Source organism: Erythranthe guttata, chromosome 6 (assembly GCF_056151865.1).
Source record: "Erythranthe guttata isolate IM_541 chromosome 6, IM_541, whole genome shotgun sequence".
In the NCBI taxonomy this organism is placed as follows: domain Eukaryota; kingdom Viridiplantae; phylum Streptophyta; class Magnoliopsida; order Lamiales; family Phrymaceae; genus Erythranthe; species Erythranthe guttata.
Window position 1 is genome coordinate 4,123,243 of NC_142538.1, and position 19,549 is coordinate 4,142,791.

At 36.2% G+C, this 19,549-nt stretch overlaps 4 protein-coding genes across 6 annotated transcripts; 3 read left to right on the forward strand and 1 right to left on the reverse strand.

The window, feature by feature from the left end:
* Window positions 1–3,871: 3,871 nt before the first annotated feature.
* LOC105977841 (transcriptional regulator ATRX) lies at window positions 3,872–8,575 on the forward strand. Of its 3 annotated transcripts, none has more exons than XM_088819541.1 (6): window positions 3,872–4,122; window positions 4,288–4,351; window positions 5,273–5,420; window positions 5,728–6,167; window positions 6,415–6,697; window positions 7,386–8,575. In XM_088819541.1, the coding sequence occupies exons 3-6, from the start codon at window positions 5,313–5,315 to the stop codon at window positions 8,301–8,303; spliced, it is 1,749 nt and encodes a 582-aa protein (XP_088675667.1). In that variant the 5' UTR covers window positions 3,872–4,122; window positions 4,288–4,351; window positions 5,273–5,312; the 3' UTR covers window positions 8,304–8,575. The 3 variants fall into 3 exon arrangements, with proteins under 3 accessions (XP_088675667.1, XP_088675668.1, XP_012858677.2); XM_088819542.1 differs by having other exon boundaries at window positions 4,120–4,199; XM_013003223.2 differs by lacking the exon at window positions 3,872–4,122 and having other exon boundaries at window positions 4,150–4,351.
* A 683-nt stretch (window positions 8,576–9,258) lies between these two features.
* LOC105977326 (UDP-glucosyltransferase 29) lies at window positions 9,259–10,752 on the forward strand. The gene has a single exon (XM_088819543.1). The coding sequence runs from the start codon at window positions 9,259–9,261 to the stop codon at window positions 10,738–10,740; it is 1,482 nt and encodes a 493-aa protein (XP_088675669.1). The 3' UTR covers window positions 10,741–10,752.
* Window positions 10,753–11,858: 1,106 nt separating this feature from the next.
* LOC105977763 (uncharacterized) lies at window positions 11,859–13,654 on the forward strand. The gene is made up of 4 exons (XM_013003131.2): window positions 11,859–12,232; window positions 12,638–12,748; window positions 12,875–12,955; window positions 13,297–13,654. Exons 1-4 carry the CDS (start codon window positions 11,933–11,935, stop codon window positions 13,372–13,374), a joined length of 570 nt encoding a protein of 189 aa, XP_012858585.2. The 5' UTR covers window positions 11,859–11,932; the 3' UTR covers window positions 13,375–13,654.
* Window positions 13,446–18,808, reverse strand: LOC105977762 (Galactose oxidase/kelch repeat superfamily protein). The gene is made up of 16 exons (XM_013003130.2): window positions 18,642–18,808; window positions 18,430–18,527; window positions 17,878–18,016; window positions 17,752–17,780; window positions 17,572–17,668; window positions 17,430–17,485; window positions 17,227–17,334; window positions 17,011–17,067; window positions 16,321–16,412; window positions 15,959–16,043; window positions 15,172–15,324; window positions 14,838–14,914; window positions 14,540–14,701; window positions 14,321–14,433; window positions 13,910–14,000; window positions 13,446–13,793 (listed from the first exon to the last, which is right to left on the reverse strand). The coding sequence occupies exons 1-16, from the start codon at window positions 18,707–18,709 to the stop codon at window positions 13,713–13,715; spliced, it is 1,506 nt and encodes a 501-aa protein (XP_012858584.2). The 5' UTR covers window positions 18,710–18,808; the 3' UTR covers window positions 13,446–13,712.
* Window positions 18,809–19,549: the final 741 nt, after the last annotated feature.

A 19,549-nucleotide genomic window follows, 5' to 3' on the forward strand; every position in this document is an offset into this window, starting at 1 on the left:
AATTATTTTTAAAGAGTTTTCTTGCTTACTATATATTGAACAGATCTCTAATTTAGTAACGCGTATGTGGAGTAATAAGATGTAGGAGAAAGTATCGGTAGATGAAGATGGTGTCGATAAGTTTATATGTATAAATCGGATCGAATCCCATACGTTTTCCAGCATGCTTATATACTGTGATTAATTACTGTGGTAAATGAAGTATGAAGGAAGTTTCACGGTAGTATTTCCATGTATGAAAACTACTGATTATATTAATGCATTTTCTTGATTTAGGTAGTTTTTTTTTTCTGATCGTTTGAAGTGAATTTGTGAATATCATGGAAGAATCAAATGCAATGACGATAGAATTTCTTCGGGCGAGGTTGTTATCAGAAAGATCTGTCTCGAAATCAGCAAGGCAAAGAGTTGATGAGTTGTCCAAGAGGGTGCTTATTTTTAAAAGTTGATGGTGGTTTTAAATATTCTGAAAAATGAAGAGAAAGCAAGTTTAGATGTGCTCTGAGAAGCAACTTAAAAACGATTTAACTCACAATTACTAACTTTTGTTTTTAAATAAGTTTTTTTTCAAACACCGCCTAAATCCTTGTTGGACTCCATCAAATTAACTAACAAATAAAAATTAGGGTAAATTACACTCACACCCCTGAGGTATGCTTAAATAATTTTAAGGCCCCTGTGGTATGGATAATTATACGCACCCCCTTGAAACGTAGTTACAAACTCTAATGGATAATGCATTGGATACGTTATTATGATAGAGTTCTAACGCTCTATTGGTATTAGGAAGTGGTGGAGACAACAAAGAGTTATCGGTGATTTATGACATATTTGGGGAGCCATGTCACCACATAATTCCCCATAACTCTATGTTATCTCCACCACTAGCTAAAAGTAATAGTTCACTAGAACACTATCGGAATAATGTATCCAATGCATTATCCCGTTAGAGTTTATAACTACGTTTCAGGGGGTGAGTGTAATTATGAATACCATAGGGACCTTAAAGTTATTTAAGTATACCTCAGGGGTGTGGGTGTAATTTACCCTAAAAATTATGTAAGCAACACTAGGAAACAATAAGCTTTCTCTACCATGCCACGAAAACACAAATCTTAATATTGTTTCAATTTTACTAATATCGTTTTGCCTTGGAACGTGGTTTTGATGATTTTTAGTCTGATTTTTGTAAAATTTAAAACACAAAAATTATAGTCGTTTGAGTTAGCTTTCTAATCCAACTTAAGTTAGCTAAAATCGATGGCATGTGACAATGTTATGCATGAATTTGTAACATCTTGGATTTTAACTAACTCAAACACCAAAATTGTACTCAATGTTCATTTATTCATTTATACCTTTCTCATCCGACATCTGATCTTGCTGAAGCAAGTTGTATTAGGAAGTCAACTCAATAAAATACAACTTGCGTGTTTTGAGTTTGACCAAATTCAGACTTGAAAATGGTCAAACTCATGTTTGAAGTCGAAACAATATTATTAAAAATGAAACAATAACATTGATCGATCACATCCCATTATAAGAATAACATAACATAAACGACACTTATGAATTCATTACGAACATGAAACATGATCTACAACATATACCAAGAAGAAGAAAAAAACTTACGACACCAATAACGAAAAGGGCATTACGGTCATTTCACTTATTTGGAAGAACCAAGTCTCTGATCATCCGATTCCACAATCACATTTGGTGTCTTAACTTTAAACCTCTCAAGTTTCAATCCATCAATCCCATCATCCAAACCTCTTTGATTGATTATATTACCCACACTCATGCTACGTGGCAGCATCTTCTTCTTCTTCATCTCCTTCTTCATCGTAATTGCATCCCCGATTTTCTTAAACAATTCCTCGTGATGAACATCCCCATTAAATATTCTCTTGAAAAATCCAGGTCGATCCACATACATCTCCCCGAACGATTCTAACACGCCTATGGTTTTTATATCGACCGTCTCGCCCGATTTCCATCGTAGCATGTCGTGTATCTTCGTGTAACATTCCACGCCGCCGGAAGACGAACAAATACTACATTTTGATGAATCCATAGCTCCCGATTTCGAAATGTATGTGGAAGAAAATATGATATTTTTCACTAATTAGTTGAATATGAGAAAATAATGATATGTGTAGACGAGAGGATTAATGAAAATTATGTAAGAAATGTGGTGGCATATATGCAGATTAAAGATGTTGCATTGACTCGTGTAAGAAGACTTACTTAGGAGAACCTAAGTTTTTAATTAATTAATAAAAAAACAATTAAAAATAGGGAAAATTAAAATATATAAATTTAATTAGAATATAAATTATTGAAGTACAGTTTGATTGGTTGTGTTAGAATTTAGAGGCAATTATTGAAGGCAGGTGCCATCTACATGCACAGTTGCTTGCACGTTTGCTAAATTGCAACCTTTGATTTGTGTAGGCCCATAACACTAAATAGCCCAGCCCAGTTTAACGTGTACTATTATTTCCAGGAAAAATTATAATTTTCACCTCTCAAGTTTGCACATATTTCATATTTGACCTCCTATGTTTACAAATAATACATTTGGTTCCTCACGTTTCAATCATTTAACATTTTTGGTCGTTCCGGTAAATATATTAAGTATGTCAGTTAATTCATTGATGGGGACACACTTGATTCCGTTAGTTTTAACGGAAAATTGACGAAAATGACTAAAAATATTGAATATTTGAAACATGAGGGACCAAATATGTGTTTTTTTTAACATAAATGACCAAATATGAAATTGGTGCAAACTCGAAGGACGAAATCTGTATTTACCCATTATTTCCATCTCACTAATTTCATTAACTAAATGTTGAAGGAAATGTTCCAATTTTACCAATACTGTTTTGGTTTTAAATGTGATTTTGACCGATTTCTAGTTTGGTTTTGGCGAAATTCGAAACAAGAAAATTGTAGTTCTTTCGGTTATCTTTCTATTCCAACTTGAATCAACTAGATTGGATGTCGCATGACATAAAGTTATGTATGAATGAATTAAGTTTTGAATTTTGGATAGCTCACAACTTTAGTTGTGAGCATTGTTCATTAACTTATCCGTATCTTTCTCACCCAATATCCAATTTCGGTGATTCAAGTTGCATAAGCAAGCTGATGTTGTATAACTCACCCAGGGTGAATTAAACGGGAACCTAATGGTAGGTCACTGCACACGAATATATGATTAGGGTTGGGGTTCGTGTCATGAACACCTGAGGAAAGCAGATGAGTAGGTAAAATAATAGAGTTTGAAGTATCAGAACTAGAGAATAAAACGTACATTGTAAAGTGATGTATATGATTTATTTATCAGTGTGATTAGTGAATCGTACTTAAGAAGAACTCTAAGTAGGATTAATAAACCCTAATGGGCTTATAAGATCTTATTAATAAAGGTGGGCCATTAATTAATGACCTTGCAGATGGATCGACCTTTTAGATGACCCAAATGCTCATTGGCTTATTGGGTGGGTCCAATAAGTCATATCACAAGCTTACTTAAATAACTACATATTCCGTGTTTTGTATCAAATTAAGCCGCCAAAATGGGCAAATTCATATTTTAAGTCAAGACGATATTATTCAAACTGAAACGACATTTCACATCCCGATTATGGTGGTGATGGTTTACGTGTTTCCATATTTTAGTCCGAGACCAACCTTAATTGACGACCCAATATCGTCTATAACTTTGAAACAATGTTTTAGGAAGATGGAATGAAATTTTAGTAATATAAAATGAAAGTATAATAATGTTATGTTTATTTTAAAATTTAAATTGGCTTCACATAATAACCAATTTTAAGTAATTAGAAAACAATAAATCCACGTAATAACATACTAATATTATACAACATCTGAGAAAATTCGATTGCCGGATTTATACTAAATTAGTAGTTCGATAATTTAATATTTTACTAAATTAATAAAATTTTGCCGATCGAGAAAAAAAAAACATGAGATTTTTTTGAAAGAGTTTATAATTAATAATAAATTACTGAATTGCAAGAAATGAAATATTGAATATTTTACTTCGTCCACTTGAAAATTATGACTTCAGTAGTCAGCGTACTTCTTAAGGTAAAAACGAAGATCATCTTCTAAATTATGATTCCTTTCTTCTTATTGTTGAAGGATTTTCTTCTCAATTTTGCTGGGTTTATCTTCGTCGACTGAATCTGATTTTTTTTTTATTTTTTTTTGAATTTTGTGGAAGTAATTTATGGTTTGTTTTACTTCTCACAGAGGTCGGGAGAGAGAGAGTAAATGTCAAAATTGTGTGAAGGAAGATCGACAACCGACAACAGAGGTATTAGGGTTTCTTCTTTTTTTTTTTTCTCACTCTCAGATTGCTTTTCACAGTCTTCTAGAAATTTGCCTTTTGTGGATTTTGATTTTACTTTTTATTGTTTTTTTTTTGGGTCATTTTTGGGGGAATTTCCCTTCTCAGTTATGGATTTTTTGTTTCTTCAGTATGTGAAAGGAATCGTTTACCCCGTTTCTGTATGTGATTATGCAAGTGAAGCTATAGACCGTTAGATCGAATTTCACAATTATGATGTGTATTAAGGGGAAAAAAAATGGTGTATTAATTCATGCCAATTTGGGTGTTGTAGGAACATAAATGTTTGTCCAATATATATGTGTGTGATTGTATGTACGTGACATGCTACCCGGTGTACCATGTACGGCACCGAACATAAATTTTGCTACGAGTCAGTTGGATAATTGTGTGTTGTCTTAATGTGATATGGAACTTAGAACTCTTAGAACTTCGATATTTTTTTTGTAAGATACAGTTTTAGTTGCATTGGGATTTGATGCGCGTATGTATTCTGCCTCGGAAGTAGTTTTATCGTGTTCTATTCCTATCGGGTATTGATATATAAGTTGCTTCTGCGTGTTAGTGAAGTTTTATTGCTTACTATAAGTTGAACAGATCTCTAATCTAGTAAGGTATATGTGGAGTAATAATATGTAGGAGAAATAATATGTAGGAGAAAGTATCGGTAAATGAAGATGGTGTCGATGAGTTTATGTATAAATCGGGTCGAATCCCATGCACCAGTTGCTATGTTTTCCAGCGTACTTATATGCTGTGATTAACTACTGTGGTAAATGAAGTATGAAGGAAGTGTTTTAGTAAGTGTTTCCATGTATGAACCTTTTGCACGTGTCTGGGAATGAGATTGAAAACTACTGATTATATTTATGGATTTTCTTGATTTAGGGAGTTTTTTCTGATCGTTTGAAGTGAAATTGTGGATATCATGGAAGAATCAAATGCAATGACGATAGAATTTCTTCGGGCCAGGTTGTTATCAGAAAGATCTGTCTCGAAATCAGCAAGGCAAAGAGCTGATGAGCTGTCCAAGAGGGTGAGTTATGTCTTGTAACACATACGATTGTTCAATGGTCTGCTTTTTTTTTTCCCAATTCACATAAGGTTTGAGTAACGATAGGCAGCCTAATTTCAAAAAAATCTCCAAATAAAACGAGTAATTCGAGAATTAATTCACTTGGTGTATTTTATGGTAAGTTGGTAACAATGAAGATCTGAAAAATGAATTAAGTAATATAAATGTGAGGATTTATATGCATCTCTTACTTGTTCTTTTTCTCTTTCCCTCACCCCCTTTCGGATAATTGTTCATTGTTTGGCTTCTGAATATTTCAAACTTTCAGGTAGCAGAACTTACGGAGCAGCTAAATTTTGTATCTCTTCAAAGGAAAAAAGCCGAAAAGGCCACAGCGGATGTTCTAGCAATTTTGGAAAATCACGGAATAAGTGACGTGTCAGAGGAATTTGATTCGTGTTCCGAGCAGGATGAAAGTCCACATGAATTTAAGGCTCGTGATAGTTCATTGGCAATTCAAGAAACTTCAACCAACCACAAACCAAGAAAAAACGAAACGGAGGCATATTCCAGTTCCGAAATCGAATCTTGTCCATCAATCGGTAGTAGAAGCTTGTCCTGGAAGAGTACTAAAGATCCTCAGCGACACTCACTCGAAAAGAAGAAATACATCGACTCTGTCAGAAGAAGAACGAGCTTTTCATCAAATGGTTCTTCACCAAAAAGGGCCGGTAAATCATGTCGTAGGATAAGGCACAGAGATACTAGGTGAAATTTTCTTGACTTGGATTTTGATCATTATAATTCATTACCCTTAATAGATTCCTTTTTTTTTTTTTGGTTTTTTGTTAATGGTAAATATTGATAAACGAGTCGCAACTTTCTCAATGAATTTTACGCCTAAGAAACACATAATTTCTATTCCCACCCTGTTGATACAATAAATGGTCATCTTAGCTAGTTTCTCACTTCACAAAACAGTGACATTAATTTTATTTGTGATGTGACTTGCCAGATCAATTGAGGAGTTACAGAATGTCGATACTGAGAAGGCCGTAAATTCAAGAGATGTTTGCAACTGCTCCTCCAATGGTGAGCCCGTTGCATTAATAGAAAGCCCCGCGTTGAGGTCAAATAATGAAACGCAAGGAAGTAATAATGGCCATTATTTTAGTGGAGACATGGAAAGTGCACTGCAACATCAGGCCCAACTCATTGGTCAATACGAAGAGGAGGAGAAGGCTCAAAGAGAATGGGAGGACAAATTCCGAGAGAATAATAACAGTGGCGGCACACAGGTATGCTTAATGCTTTATCGAATCCAAGTGAAATTTCGGTGGCATTTTTTAGTCTTTCTGAAACTCATTTTGCAGTTATATGAAATGTTTTATTCCTTGCATGGGGAAGAACTGTACCATGCATCGGAATATATCAAATAATTATATGTGTTGGATAAGAAATGGAACTGAGAGAAAACCTCGATGAATTTGTGTTTTATATATTCCGTTCATTTCTGCACCTGCGAATCTGCGATAGCTAGATGTGCTTCAGTAGTTTCATTGCCTATTATTTGGTACTAGCTCCGTGTTTCTTTTTAAGCGTCGTTTAAAGTAGATGCACACCAATTAAGAAAGTTATTAGATAGTCTTGATATTTGTCCTTATTTGACCAAATTACCCCTTTGTGACTTTTCATCTTTTCTTTCTCATTTCATTTATCTATCATTAATGTTGGGGTAAAGATGGAAACAAATAATTAATTCTACCTTTGAGACTCTAAAGTGACACTTCATACGGGATAAATTTATATGGCTAAAGTGACCCGTAAAAAGAAATGGAGGGAGTATTAACTATATGTTTACTTCAATATACATCTCTCATTTTCTCTTATCTCGTTTTCTATTTCTCTTACGTAACAATATCACTTTTCCTAATTTTCTTTTCTTATAAATAAGTTAAAAATTATTCTCTGTGAACCACCTACCAGGACTCGTGTGATCCAGGGAACCATTCAGACGTGACTGAAGAACTATACGAGATGAAGCCGCCTAAGCAGTCATTTGCTTCTGAGACAGTGTGTACAGATAATCAAGAAACGAAACAAGAACCACAGATTTCCAAGAGTTCGCCACCTGTCACATATGATAACCACAAGGTAAATCCGCAGGAACAGAAACTCGTTGGCGAATCTTCAGCATCCGATTTTTCATTTCCCACATCCAAAGAGAAAAGTGAAAACGACTTATCGGAAAAACAGCACGAGGCATCTCCACTTAGAACATACCCTTCGTCACAGTTATCTTCTTCTTCTTCTTCGCGTGAGCTTTCGATTATGCCTAGAGAAACTTCGAACAATTTAGGTTCTGTGTTAGAGGCACTTCAGCGAGCCAAACTGTCACTGAATCAGAAACTCAATAACTTGCCTCCTTCAGCAGGAGGAGCAACTTCTAGCAGTGCCGTCAAACCATCAAATCTCGAAACAGACAAATTCGACAGCTGGCGAATTCCCATCAGTTCTCCCGGCCTTTTCAGATTGCCAATTGACAATCAGTTCGAAGCCAATAATCCTCGTGCTTTATCGGGTGACTTATTTCTCACTCATGTCACCAACAGACCTTTTACTACTCCGGAAATCCAGAGGTCTTTCGGACAACCTAGACTAAGTGAAGGTCCACCGATAATGCCAATGCATAATCTCGATCCTTACGTGAACCGTGTTCTTCGGTCGTCAGCAGAAGATTCTTATCCGTTTTTTCCGGATGTTACATCATCACTCTGCCCACCATTGAATGAACAAGCGGGGGAAGCTTCTAGAACTTCTCCGAGTTCGGAAAGAGGGTTACCTCCTGTTATGCGCTTATCGTCTTCGTACGATCCACGCGTCGGACCCAATATGTACAGATAGCCTCCCGCCAATCCTCCTTCCAGCCCGGATTATATTATCCTATATATATATATTTGTTCTTCCTTTTCTTTCCTATATATTTAGATATTTTCTTGTGTGTTTGTGTAATAGAGCTTTTGCCAATGTGAACTTAGGAATTATCACATGATTTTATAATGCTCATGTTGAGCATTTCTGAACAGCTTTTTTTTTTTTTTTTTTTTTTTTTTTTTTAAGATTGTTGCATGATATTAATGAATAAGAGATGGGATTGTCTAGGATCCGAGAGATTTGTACTTCTCGCGAGATTTGTACTTCTCGCGGTGTAAAATATTTAATGTTGTGTGTATAAAATATTTAAAAAAAATTAATGTACGACCTGCTACAACATTTGAGATTTAAAACTAACTACAACCCCCAGTTAAAGCACGAAATATGCACGCATCGTACCTTATGTAAATTATTTCATATCGGGTCAAGTATAGAAATACACATTTCGCATTACCGTTGACCTCAAGTCTCACTCCATCAAACATTTAGATCAGTCATTTATTCTGAATTTACTCGACTCTCGGAGAGTTAGATGCTACACCTGATTATTTACATTAGGTGGATTTGAACTGTAGATTTAATCAAATAACTGCATGTGTAGATTTACGGGTCAAATTCATCTCGTATAAATAACCAAATATAACATCTAATTTCTACGAATATATAAATGTGAAAATATATAAATAAATACAAACATATTTTATGTTATCCATATTAAAGAAAATGCATCTAGGTTCTCATTTCATTTCATGCATATGTATAAAGTGTTGCGTCACGTGTCTCTTTCTCGTCTCACATGCCTTGTGTTTCCACCACGTACCAAATTCAAATTGGTGCCTATCTTAAATTCATCATATATATATATTTAGGTTATCCTCTTTTTTGCCATAATTAAAAAAAATACGGTTGATTAATTAATTAATTAATGGATACAAGAGAGAGAAGCATTAGGGTTTTAATGCTGCCATGGCTAGCTCACGGCCACATCTCACCGTTTCTCGAGCTCGCCAAATCACTCGCCACCAAAAACTTCGTCACCTACATCTCCTCTTCGCCGGTAAACCTCGCCTCCATCAGAGAAACCCTCTCTCCAAAGCACTCCATCTCCATCAAACTCGTCGACCTCCACATTCCCGCCACCGCCGACCTCCCCCCCCACCGCCACACCACCAACGGCCTCCCGCCCCACCTCATGCCCTCTCTCAAGAGAGCCCTCGACAAGGCCCGCCCCGCCTTCTCCACCCTTCTCAAAACCCTTAAGCCCGACTTGGTCCTCTACGATTTCCTCCAGCCGTGGGCTCCGGAGGAGGCCGCGCTGCAGGATATTCCGGCGGTTCTGTTCTTCACCACCGGCGCCGCCACTACTTCTCTCCTCCTGCACCACTGGTTTCACGAGCCCGGATCGAAGTACCCTTTTCCGGGTATATACTTCAGAGAGAACGAGTACGGAATCTACCGCCGCATGATCCACTCCGCCGGCAGTGAGACCAACGACGACGACCGGGTCAGAGACTGCGTCAAGAGATCCTCCGATGTTGTCCTGATTAAGACATTCGGAGATCTCGAAGGGAAGTACGTCGATTATCTCAGCCAACTCTGCCGGAAGAAATTTGTCCCCACCGGCCATCTGGTTAATCAAGATACTAATAATATAAAGAATCCCGAAAAGAAAGATGACAGCTTAATCGAATGGCTGAACGAGAAAGAGCGGCAGTCGACGGTTTTCGCCTCGTTCGGAACCGAGTACTTCTTGTCGGAGAACGAAGTCGAAGAGATAGCCTATGGGTTGGAGATGAGCGGGGTTAACTTCATATGGGTGGTTAGGTTTCCGGCGGGGGAGGGAAGATCAAGAATCAAGATTGAGGAGAAACTGCCGGTAGGGTTTCTGGAAAGAGTGGGAGGGAGAGGGGTGGTGGTGGAGGGGTGGGCCCCGCAGAGGAGGATTCTGTCGCACCCGAGTGTGGGGGGGTTCTTGAGCCACTGCGGGTGGAGTTCGGTGATGGAAGGGGTGTATTCCGGCGTGCCAATTGTGGCGGTGCCGATGCATCTGGACCAGCCGTTGAATGCGAGGTTGGTGGTGGAGGCTGGGTTGGGGGAGGAGGTGGTGAGGAGTGGAGAGGGGAGGGTTGATAGGGGGGAGGTGGCGAGGGTGGTGAGGAAGGTGGTGGTGGAGAGGAGTGGGGAGGAGCTGCGGCGGAGGGTGGTGGAGGTGGGAGAGAGGATGAGAGAGAAAGTGGAGGAGATTGATGGGGTGGTGGAGGAGATGGTGAAGTTGTGTAGTAGAGGAGAGAGAGTGAATGATAATAATCTAGAGAGAGAGAATTCCATGGCAAGGTTGAAGGAACTCATGATCGTCAATAGTAGTAGTAGTGGTGGTGGTGAAAGAATGTTGAGTGAAAATACTTGACCTAATTGATTAACTATAATTGGCTTGGGATGTATGTATATATTACGAAAACATGGCTTGGGATGTATGTATATATTACGAAAATAAAAATATAAATAGTTGATGGATAAAAGTTGTAGTATATGAAATTTCAAATTTTTTCTTCTTTTTTTTTTTGTTAGACATCACTTAATTTTTGGTTTGAATTTTATTGCAAGTAATAAGAACTATTGGTTTGAAATTGATTATAAAATATTTATAAATTTGTTTTGATGGAAATAATTTGTAATGAATTTCAAGTTCTTTAACTTTCCTTTTTAGTTATATTTTAGCGGTCTTGGTGGGTTTGAAATTCATCGCGTATATTACCATCACCCATGAAGTAAGCCAAATTACACACACACACACACACAAAAAAAAAAAAAAAAAAAAGAAAAAAAAAATCTTGTTTGAGTAACTAAAATCACTTTTTACACGTTTATTTCTATGGTGCAAATCCAATACAATCTTCAAGATTTCGTGTTCTCTAGTTTGTACTCGTTATGTGCAAAAATACAGATTTAGATGCACCACAATCTGATAGTTACTAGCCAAAAGACACATATATCTTATGATCCTATTGTTTCGAAATGTGGAGCTCGAATGGAATAAAACGAAACATAGTTTGACTGTATGCAAAAAAAATCATAGTTAAAGAGGTGATTGTAATTACACAAACATGAGGGATTTTTTCGTATTACCTTAACTACCTTGGGGGTTGGCCGTAACTTACCCTTCATTTTATATGGAGTACCTTATATATATTTAGGATTTCTTTCTCAGATCCTAGGTCAAATGCAAATCTTTCAAATGCAACTTAAAGGAGTATATGTAATCTAAGAAAACATATTATCCACAATTCATTAGTTAGTTCACCAAACAGATGATTGTGACCAGCTAACATGCCCAAATTTGAAGCAAAATGTGTACCAAAACCATTAAAACTTTAATTCAATCTTAGTGCAAGAAAGATTGTTTGTCTTTTGAAAATTTGTACCTCCAAAAAAAACTAGACATAAAAAAATTAAATTAGAATAGCCCCAAAATAAGTTGCTTTTTCCTTTTCCTTTGTTTATCAAAAACAGCTTAAAAGGGAAGGGAGAGAGAGAAGTGGGGAAAAAGAGAGCAAGTATTAAAGCAAAAGCAAAAATAAAGAAAGTGGATAGCATTCAACATGAAAAAAATTATACTCTACATCACAACATCTGTCAATAAATATGCAGATGCAATAGCATTTCACTATACATACATAGCTGAGTTTCTAAGAGATCAAATGAAGAGCAATAACCTCGGTGCAACTCTCGGAAGCAGCGGTCGGTTTTCGGCGGGGGATGACGACGAGGACGAAACGTCGAAGATGGCTTTAGCAAAGGAAGAGGAGATCGAGAAGCGAAAAATCGAGGTTAGGCAGAGGGTTGAATGCCAACTCACACGTGCACAAGAAGAAGCCAAGCGATTGACACAAGTTTGGGAAGTAAGTTTGTGTTCTTTAAAATTGATTAATAGTAGTAATACTACTACTAAATTTTGTTTCAAAATCAAATGTTGTTGTTAATATTTTTATCATTACTTGGTTTAAACAATCAAGATTCAAGATTTGCATTAGGATCCACAAAAACTAAATTTGAAATTCAAACTTAATTAAGAGTAGATGGGGTTTAAAAGTGGGGAAAATTATAGTTTCACCCCTCAAGTTTGCACATATTTCATATTTGGTCATATGTTCACAAAAAAACACAGTTGATCTCTTATGTTTCAATTTAGTCGGTCAGTTAAGGCGGTGATTGGCACATGCTTGATTACGTTGCTATTAACGGAAAGTTGACAGAAGTGACTTACGTTTCCGTATTTGTGAAAATGTATGTATATGTATATATAGGAACTTGAAGTGTTCACAGATCCGATGAGAAAAGAAGTGACGAGTGTTCGTAGAAGATTAGATTTGGCTAATCGTGACCTCAAATCTCTCGCTCAGATCTGCCAAAAGAAAGTAACAAACAACACATTCTTCTCTCTCACTTTTCTTTCCTTAATTAAATATAATTAATTAATTAAATAACCATCTTTTTTGGACAATTATTTAAACATTTAATTAATTCTTTATTTTTTTTATCAGGAAAAAGAATATAAAGAAGTCCTGGAGGCTTTCCAAGAAAAGAGCAAAGAAAAAGCTCAACTCACCACCGCCCTCGTGGAGGTAAACCCTTTTTCTTTTGCCAATTTACGGCCACCCCTGAAGTAAGTTTAAGTTACGAAAACATCCCTAGTGTTTGGATAATTACAACCACCCCTCAACTATGTATTGCCTTACAAACAAACCCCTCTTTCAGTAGGTAAATTTGACACTGTAAAGATTGAAAGAACTGATTGTAATTATCCAAACATTATGATTTTTTTTTTAATTTGAGCATGCCTCAGGGATGTGGCCATAATTTGTCCTTTTCTTTTTTCAAATCCAAAAGCTACAAGCAAATTAAGTGTATTTGTCAAAAAAATTAAAATAAATATTGAAAAGTATTATTAATATTTTTTTTGCAGATGGTGAATCAAAGTGAGAGTTTCAGGATGAGGAAGCTGGAGGAACTTAGCAAGATTCTTCACAGCTTAAAAGCATAAAACACAAATACTATTGTTCTCTGACTTTTTTTTCCTTTTTTTTTTCTATTTTTTTAATCTATTTTTGAATCAATTCCTCAACTACTTTGATTTCAAAATATTGCTAAATTTAGAATTTGTGTCGGATCGGATCGTGTGCGCGGTGAACTACGTTGTTTAGACAAGTACAAGTGTCGTTACATTTCTAACAATCTACGACTATATATGTTCATTTGTCCCATAATTATCGCGATTAAGGTACTTTCATCAAATTCCGAATTCAATTCTTCTTTTCTTGCAATGCTCTCCTTTTCCAATTCCATTACGTATATATAGTCCTACTTCCGTACGAAATGCTTTCAATCTGTCAAACCGATACCTGCTGACGAGAGAAGCTCTTTGTACTCCGCCAGTAGATTTGGGACGTCACTCATCCGCAGCTGAAAACGAACAACATATATTTTCGTTACTGTGTACAAAACAAACATATATATATACACACACACACACACACACACACATTTGTGTGTGTGTGAAACAGAAACTTAATTCATACCTGAGAAGCACTTTTAACATGATAGAAGCGAAATGCATCTTTTCCACGAAAACGAGAATCTGCAAGCTCTAATTTACATCCAAGCTTTCCTCTGTCACACAAAACAGGAAACACAAATTAATTCAAACAAATTATGCTAAGTACACCAACATAATGCAGAGAATTAAATAATTAAACTTTTTTTTAACTATTTTAAGACCGATAATAAAGCTTATAGAAGTTAATGTAATACTTGTCCGAAAAAAAATTGAGAGCTACGAATAACAGTTTGTTAGATTAAGTGCATGATTTTCAAGTATCAGAGATATCGCAATGGCGCTATGTATATATATGAAAGGAAGCAACAAGCATTAGAATTCACAATTCGTATAATTATCAAGAAAATAATAACGTAGAAGAGATCAATCTCACATATGTTGGCGGGTAATAAACCGTTTATAGTCATGTAGTAATGGGCCGAGCTCCTTCAGTGATATAGATTGTGGCGCTGACTTCATCCAGTGATCTCTGAGCGCTTGCACAGCCTTTAACAAGAACAGTTTCAGAAAGAAAGAAAAAAAACGGCAAAAACACGCTCGATTTGATGCTAAAAATCTACTGAGAGTAAATGACTCTGATATATATATATACCTGCATGTCATTCGAAGCCTCTTCACCGCCGATTTTCAATGCTAGTTTGATAAGTTCTTTGTCTTCCATTTCGTTCATGATATTCTCGGGATTAGAAACTAAATTTGAAATTTCTAATCTTTTCTGCAACTCCGAAACTGCAGAGCCTTCTATTTGGCCTTCCTGTGAAAAGAGAAATGGAAAATTACTACACCGTTTGGCAACTCACTCGCACATATGATTCTGTGTTGATGTTATAATTCAGAAGATTCACAAGTCATCAAACAATAAAGAAATAAATGAGGAAAGTCCAGTACACCTTTGCTGCCATTGTTGCATTTATTTCCGGAATAAGTTCGGATGGAGATGTTGTTAACCTCTTTGCAATAGGATCATCTGTAATCAAGCACAAGTCGGATTTAATGAAAAAGAATTGATAGCTGGGAAGGAAAATAAGGAGTTTATTTCTTCTCAACTCCCAAAAATTGAAAGGTTTAGCCAGAAAAGACTAAAAGGTGAACAAAAACAACAGATTCAAGTAATGCAGTACTTACAAAAATTAAGTCGAGTTTAACAACAGGATGAATTATACAGTTAACATAGCTATTGATGTGAGAGTCAATTTAAAGTCATAGTAGGTAAATATTTAATACCTTCGGGTACAAGCCACCAGAGATCACCATAAGTTGATTTCCCGTCAAATCCGCCAAACAGTAGATACCGAGAACCAACAGAGTTCATGGAATGATATGCTCGAGCAGCTGGGGGTTCGTTGCTAGTAGGCAAGCGTGTCCACTGCACCGATACTACATGCAATTACAAAAACAGTATATTGTCAAAATTCATATTCAGAGAGAACAATATTCAAATATCAATAGTATCATGAAACAAAGTACAAGGAAATACAAATAGATGCATTAATTATAACCCCTTGATAACCGTATCCTCATAGATATTCTTCCTAAAGGGGCTGTCTTCTTTTCGAATAAAAATATTTACGAATGAGACCATGTATAGTAGCAAATAGCAGTTAAGGAGTTCATGACAACAATAAAGCATATACAGAATGCTGTTCATCACTATCTCGTGTGGACTGAAATTTAATTTTCCAGGTCAAGGAAACTATTGTTTTATTCTTTCAGAATGGCTTACAGAGGATTTCATATATATAATCTAATACAAATTATGTAGACGATCTCAAATAAGTTCTGCTCATTTTGTCTAATGGGGTCTTTGCAATAATCAAATTTCATGAGTAATTCCACACGTTAAAAAAAAAAGTTGAAGACTAAATAAGAAAAACCTACTTCGATAAAGCAGAGAGACCAAGTGGCAACATTATTATGAAGCAATGCAAAGGCCAAAAACATGACAAAAGCTCAATGAAATAATAACTGAAAAATTAATACAAGAAACTTGGGCCCAACATAAAATACATACCCCTGTCTAAAACAACACAGTCATTGTAATATATGTCATAACGGCTCAACCAACCACCAGTTCCATGCCCACCAAATAACATAAGCTGCAAAGACAAATTGTTTGTTAATGTTAGAATGGTATTTGGGAATCGAACTGCACATTCGTATTGAAATTCCAATCAATACTTGCACTTAATCTTTTTAAAATATTTAGTCAAGACATTTACATGATTCTCGTCAGTAAAAAAAAAACTATACTGAGATTCACTTAACACAATAATATCATGAACAAAATGAAACATTAATCTGATTATAGTCACTGTTATGACAGGACAGTTAGAATATGGTAACTAAGAACACGCAAAGAATTTAGATAGTTACGTAAGGGCCTCCAGAAGAGATGGTGTGTCCACAACGGGGGGAAGGAGCTTGACCTGGAAGCTTCAGTTGGGTCCATCCAGGTGCTTCATTCTCTTCCTTCCACAAGAAACACCAACAATTGCAAAAATAGATTTAAGTATGCGAATCGTAGTTCTCAAGAAAGGCACATTAGATAAAGAAAACAGATTTTGATAGGGAATTAGTGCATAAAATAGTAGCATGCATGTAGCCAGAATCGAAAACTACTGGCAGCTGCAGGTAATATTGACAATAGAAGAGAACAAAAAATGGATTTACGGTTCCTCTGAAAGGAAAAAATGAGCATCAGTAATACAAAGCAAATTCCTCCTAACTTGCGGAGGTGAGAAGCTATTACTTCAATCAATAAAGCCATTTTCATTCTAATGACCTGGTTTATAAGAGCAGTTATGAATTCAATTTCTTTAGGTCTTGACTGATTTAAAAATTTCACATTCTTAAACAAATTTTAGCACAGAGTTTAAGCATTTCAAGAAAATATCTGACAAAATTCCTAGAACTTCACCCTGTGTAAGTATAGGTGCTGCTTATACTGAAGGCCCATAATTTTATTTGATATTTGGAAACATTCATCTAACAGATATTAACCGTGACGAGTCATTCTGATGCTTCATCTACATGGAGAATTAAAAAAAAAAAAAAGTGAGATACCTTCTTTAATAAGCCCCTTTAAAGCCCATAGATCACCCATGATTGGCCCACCACCACCTGAAAAAGGTGAATGATAACTTAAATCCACGCATATCTGAAGTAGCTAAAATGTCATACCGAAGATTGTACCATGAGGCGAATGTATTCCCTTGGTCCGGATACGAATGTTATCGAAGGAAACCACACAAAATTACAGTGAAATGAATGCCAAATTACCTCTACCACCATACATGAGCAACCGTTTCTCAATCATTGTAATAGAGTGGCCACATCTTGGTGGAGGAACTGTCCCTGTAACCGACAACTCCGTCCATTCAAGTGAAACTGTTCAAGAAGCAATAATATATCAAGGTGCTGACACTTCTGTATTAAAATGAAATAAACTACATAGAATTCGGGACATGAAACATAGAGATTACTTGTGTCGAGTACATAGACATCTGAGAGCCACTTTTTACCGTCCCAGCCACCATACCTGCATTGAATTTAGATGGAATAAAGCCAACAGGTGGATTAGAAACTCGGTTAATATCACCAAGAAAGTCAGTCTTTAGTCTTTACATCACAATTTTACTGTTCCCAACAGCTGAAGCAGCTGCAAAATCCCGTGACGAAGGCAAGTCCCCAAAGCTGGTCAATTCTGACCATTGCCATATATCTGTGGCCAACATGAATTAACTTTTAGCATTGTTATACTTGGTTCCATCGTTACCAACTGTCTAAAAGGTGGAACTAGCTTACCAGTATCGAGAACCCAGAAATCACCTAACCTGTAAATGACAAGATTTATTGAAAATAATCAAATTTAAACAAGCTTTAGTAATGAAGTTACACGAAAGATACATAAACATGAATATACAACAATACCTATTACCACCGGACCTCCCACCAAATATGAACATGTGACAATCGATTGCAACAGCAATATGAAAAGCACGTGGACTTGGGCCCACATTTTCATCAGAACCACTGCCCGTACACTCCGGCTGAAACCACATATTGTTATCTGTAACATTCCACATTCAAACATTAAGACAAGAAAAACTCTGTCCATATACAGCTATACCGTATACGCTTATTATTATGAATCTACAAACTTAAGATGCATAACATATTGAATCAAATGTTTTTCAATATACTGAATTTCAGATGATCCGCTTATTCCAGGATAAGATGAATAAACTGCTACAGTTAAATATCAGCATAAAGAGGTCCCCGAATTTAAAATATTCCATATAATAAACAGCATTGATCATAAACTGAGCACCAAGCATCCAACAGAATAACAGCACGAAATCATAAACAAAAACAAGAATATTTAGAATTTGCCTGATTTGCAGTAATACTTCATATCAAGCAAGTACTTGCAACAGCCCAGTAACTAATTATCGTAGAATTAAGTAATTAAAAAAAAATTACCAATGTCATAAACAGTGACGTCATTGAGGAATTTCTTGTCTACCAGACCACCGAAAAATACAGTTTTGGACTTTCCGATGTTCACAGCTGTGTGGCCGCTGCAATTAGGGAACAAACAAATTCAGAACACTTCTGATCGGAAAAATAATCATTCGCTAGTGGAAGCATTCAAACTAAAGAAAAAAAATATATATATATATAAATGCAATTGCCTTCGTGGTCGGGGAAGAGGTCCAGTGAAATCGGAATCAGAAGCTCGAACCCAACAATGGGTCTTCATTCTCTCTGTCTCGCTCTCTCTCTCTCTCTCTCTCTCTCTCTCTCTCTCTCTCTCCCTCCCTCCCTCTCTCTCTCTTAATTTGCTTGTCAAAGAAATAGATTCATGGGGAAATTTACATTTTTTACCCCTCACATTTGCACTCATTTCACATTTTACCCCACAAGTTCACAAAAAACACATTTGGTCCGTCATATTTCAATAATTTAAGATTTTTAGTCATTTCCGTCAACTGTCAGTTAAGGCAGTGATGGACATATGTTTCATTTCGTTAGTATTAATAAAAAATTAACGAAAATAACTAAAAGTGTTGAATTTTCGAAATATGATGGACCAAATGTATTTTTTTATGAACATTAGGGACCAAATGTAATTTTTTTGCAAAATCCAAGGATGAAAATTGTATTTTCCCCATTCATGGTTTATGGATCTTGTACCAAAAGGTACCAGAGCCCACATCCCCTGGTATGCTGACTCAACGGCCCGTTAAGGTAGCGGATTCGGACCGGGTGCCCACAAGGAACCAATCGTCATTGGAGTTGAAATTTACACACTGCGACTGCCACGATTCGATCCTAGAACCCTGTACCAACTTACCACCTCCGGAACCAGTTGAGCTATACCCATACGGCCTGGTTTATGAATCTTGTTTAGGTGGAATATGAGTCAATTGAAACTACGCGTCAAGGAAGAACAATTCGAACCCTCACATGGATTTGAGGTATCCAATGTGTCCGTTATGTCAATTCAAAACAAAAGCATCAATACGACTTGTTGAATCAAATGCAAAAGCTTCTTTTGGCAAGCTATACTATTCGTGTGAATTTAGTAGGAGCAACTTTT

What these genes read in the sequence shown, in the direction of transcription:
- LOC105977841 (XM_088819541.1), top strand. Translation starts at nt 5,313, where the DNA reads ATGGAAGAATCAAATGCAATGACGATAGAATTTCTTCGGGCCAGGTTG. An exon ending in CTGATGAGCTGTCCAAGAGG is followed by an intron (nt 5,421 to 5,727) that starts GTGAGTTATGTC and finishes TCAAACTTTCAG; the next exon opens with GTAGCAGAACTTACGGAGCA. An exon ending in ATAACAGTGGCGGCACACAG is followed by an intron (nt 6,698 to 7,385) that starts GTATGCTTAATG and finishes ACCACCTACCAG; the next exon opens with GACTCGTGTGATCCAGGGAA.
- LOC105977326 (XM_088819543.1), top strand. Translation starts at nt 9,259, where the DNA reads ATGGATACAAGAGAGAGAAGCATTAGGGTTTTAATGCTGCCATGGCTA.
- LOC105977763 (XM_013003131.2), top strand. Translation starts at nt 11,933, where the DNA reads ATGAAAAAAATTATACTCTACATCACAACATCTGTCAATAAATATGCA. An exon ending in GATTGACACAAGTTTGGGAA is followed by an intron (nt 12,233 to 12,637) that starts GTAAGTTTGTGT and finishes ATGTATATATAG; the next exon opens with GAACTTGAAGTGTTCACAGA. An exon ending in TCACCACCGCCCTCGTGGAG is followed by an intron (nt 12,956 to 13,296) that starts GTAAACCCTTTT and finishes TTTTTTTTGCAG; the next exon opens with ATGGTGAATCAAAGTGAGAG.
- LOC105977762 (XM_013003130.2), bottom strand. Translation starts at nt 18,709, where the DNA reads ATGAAGACCCATTGTTGGGTTCGAGCTTCTGATTCCGATTTCACTGGA. An exon ending in CTGGTGGCTTGTACCCGAAG is followed by an intron (nt 14,915 to 15,171) that starts GTATTAAATATT and finishes GCTTGATTACAG; the next exon opens with ATGATCCTATTGCAAAGAGG. An exon ending in ATGCAACAATGGCAGCAAAG is followed by an intron (nt 14,702 to 14,837) that starts GTGTACTGGACT and finishes CTCTTTTCACAG; the next exon opens with GAAGGCCAAATAGAAGGCTC.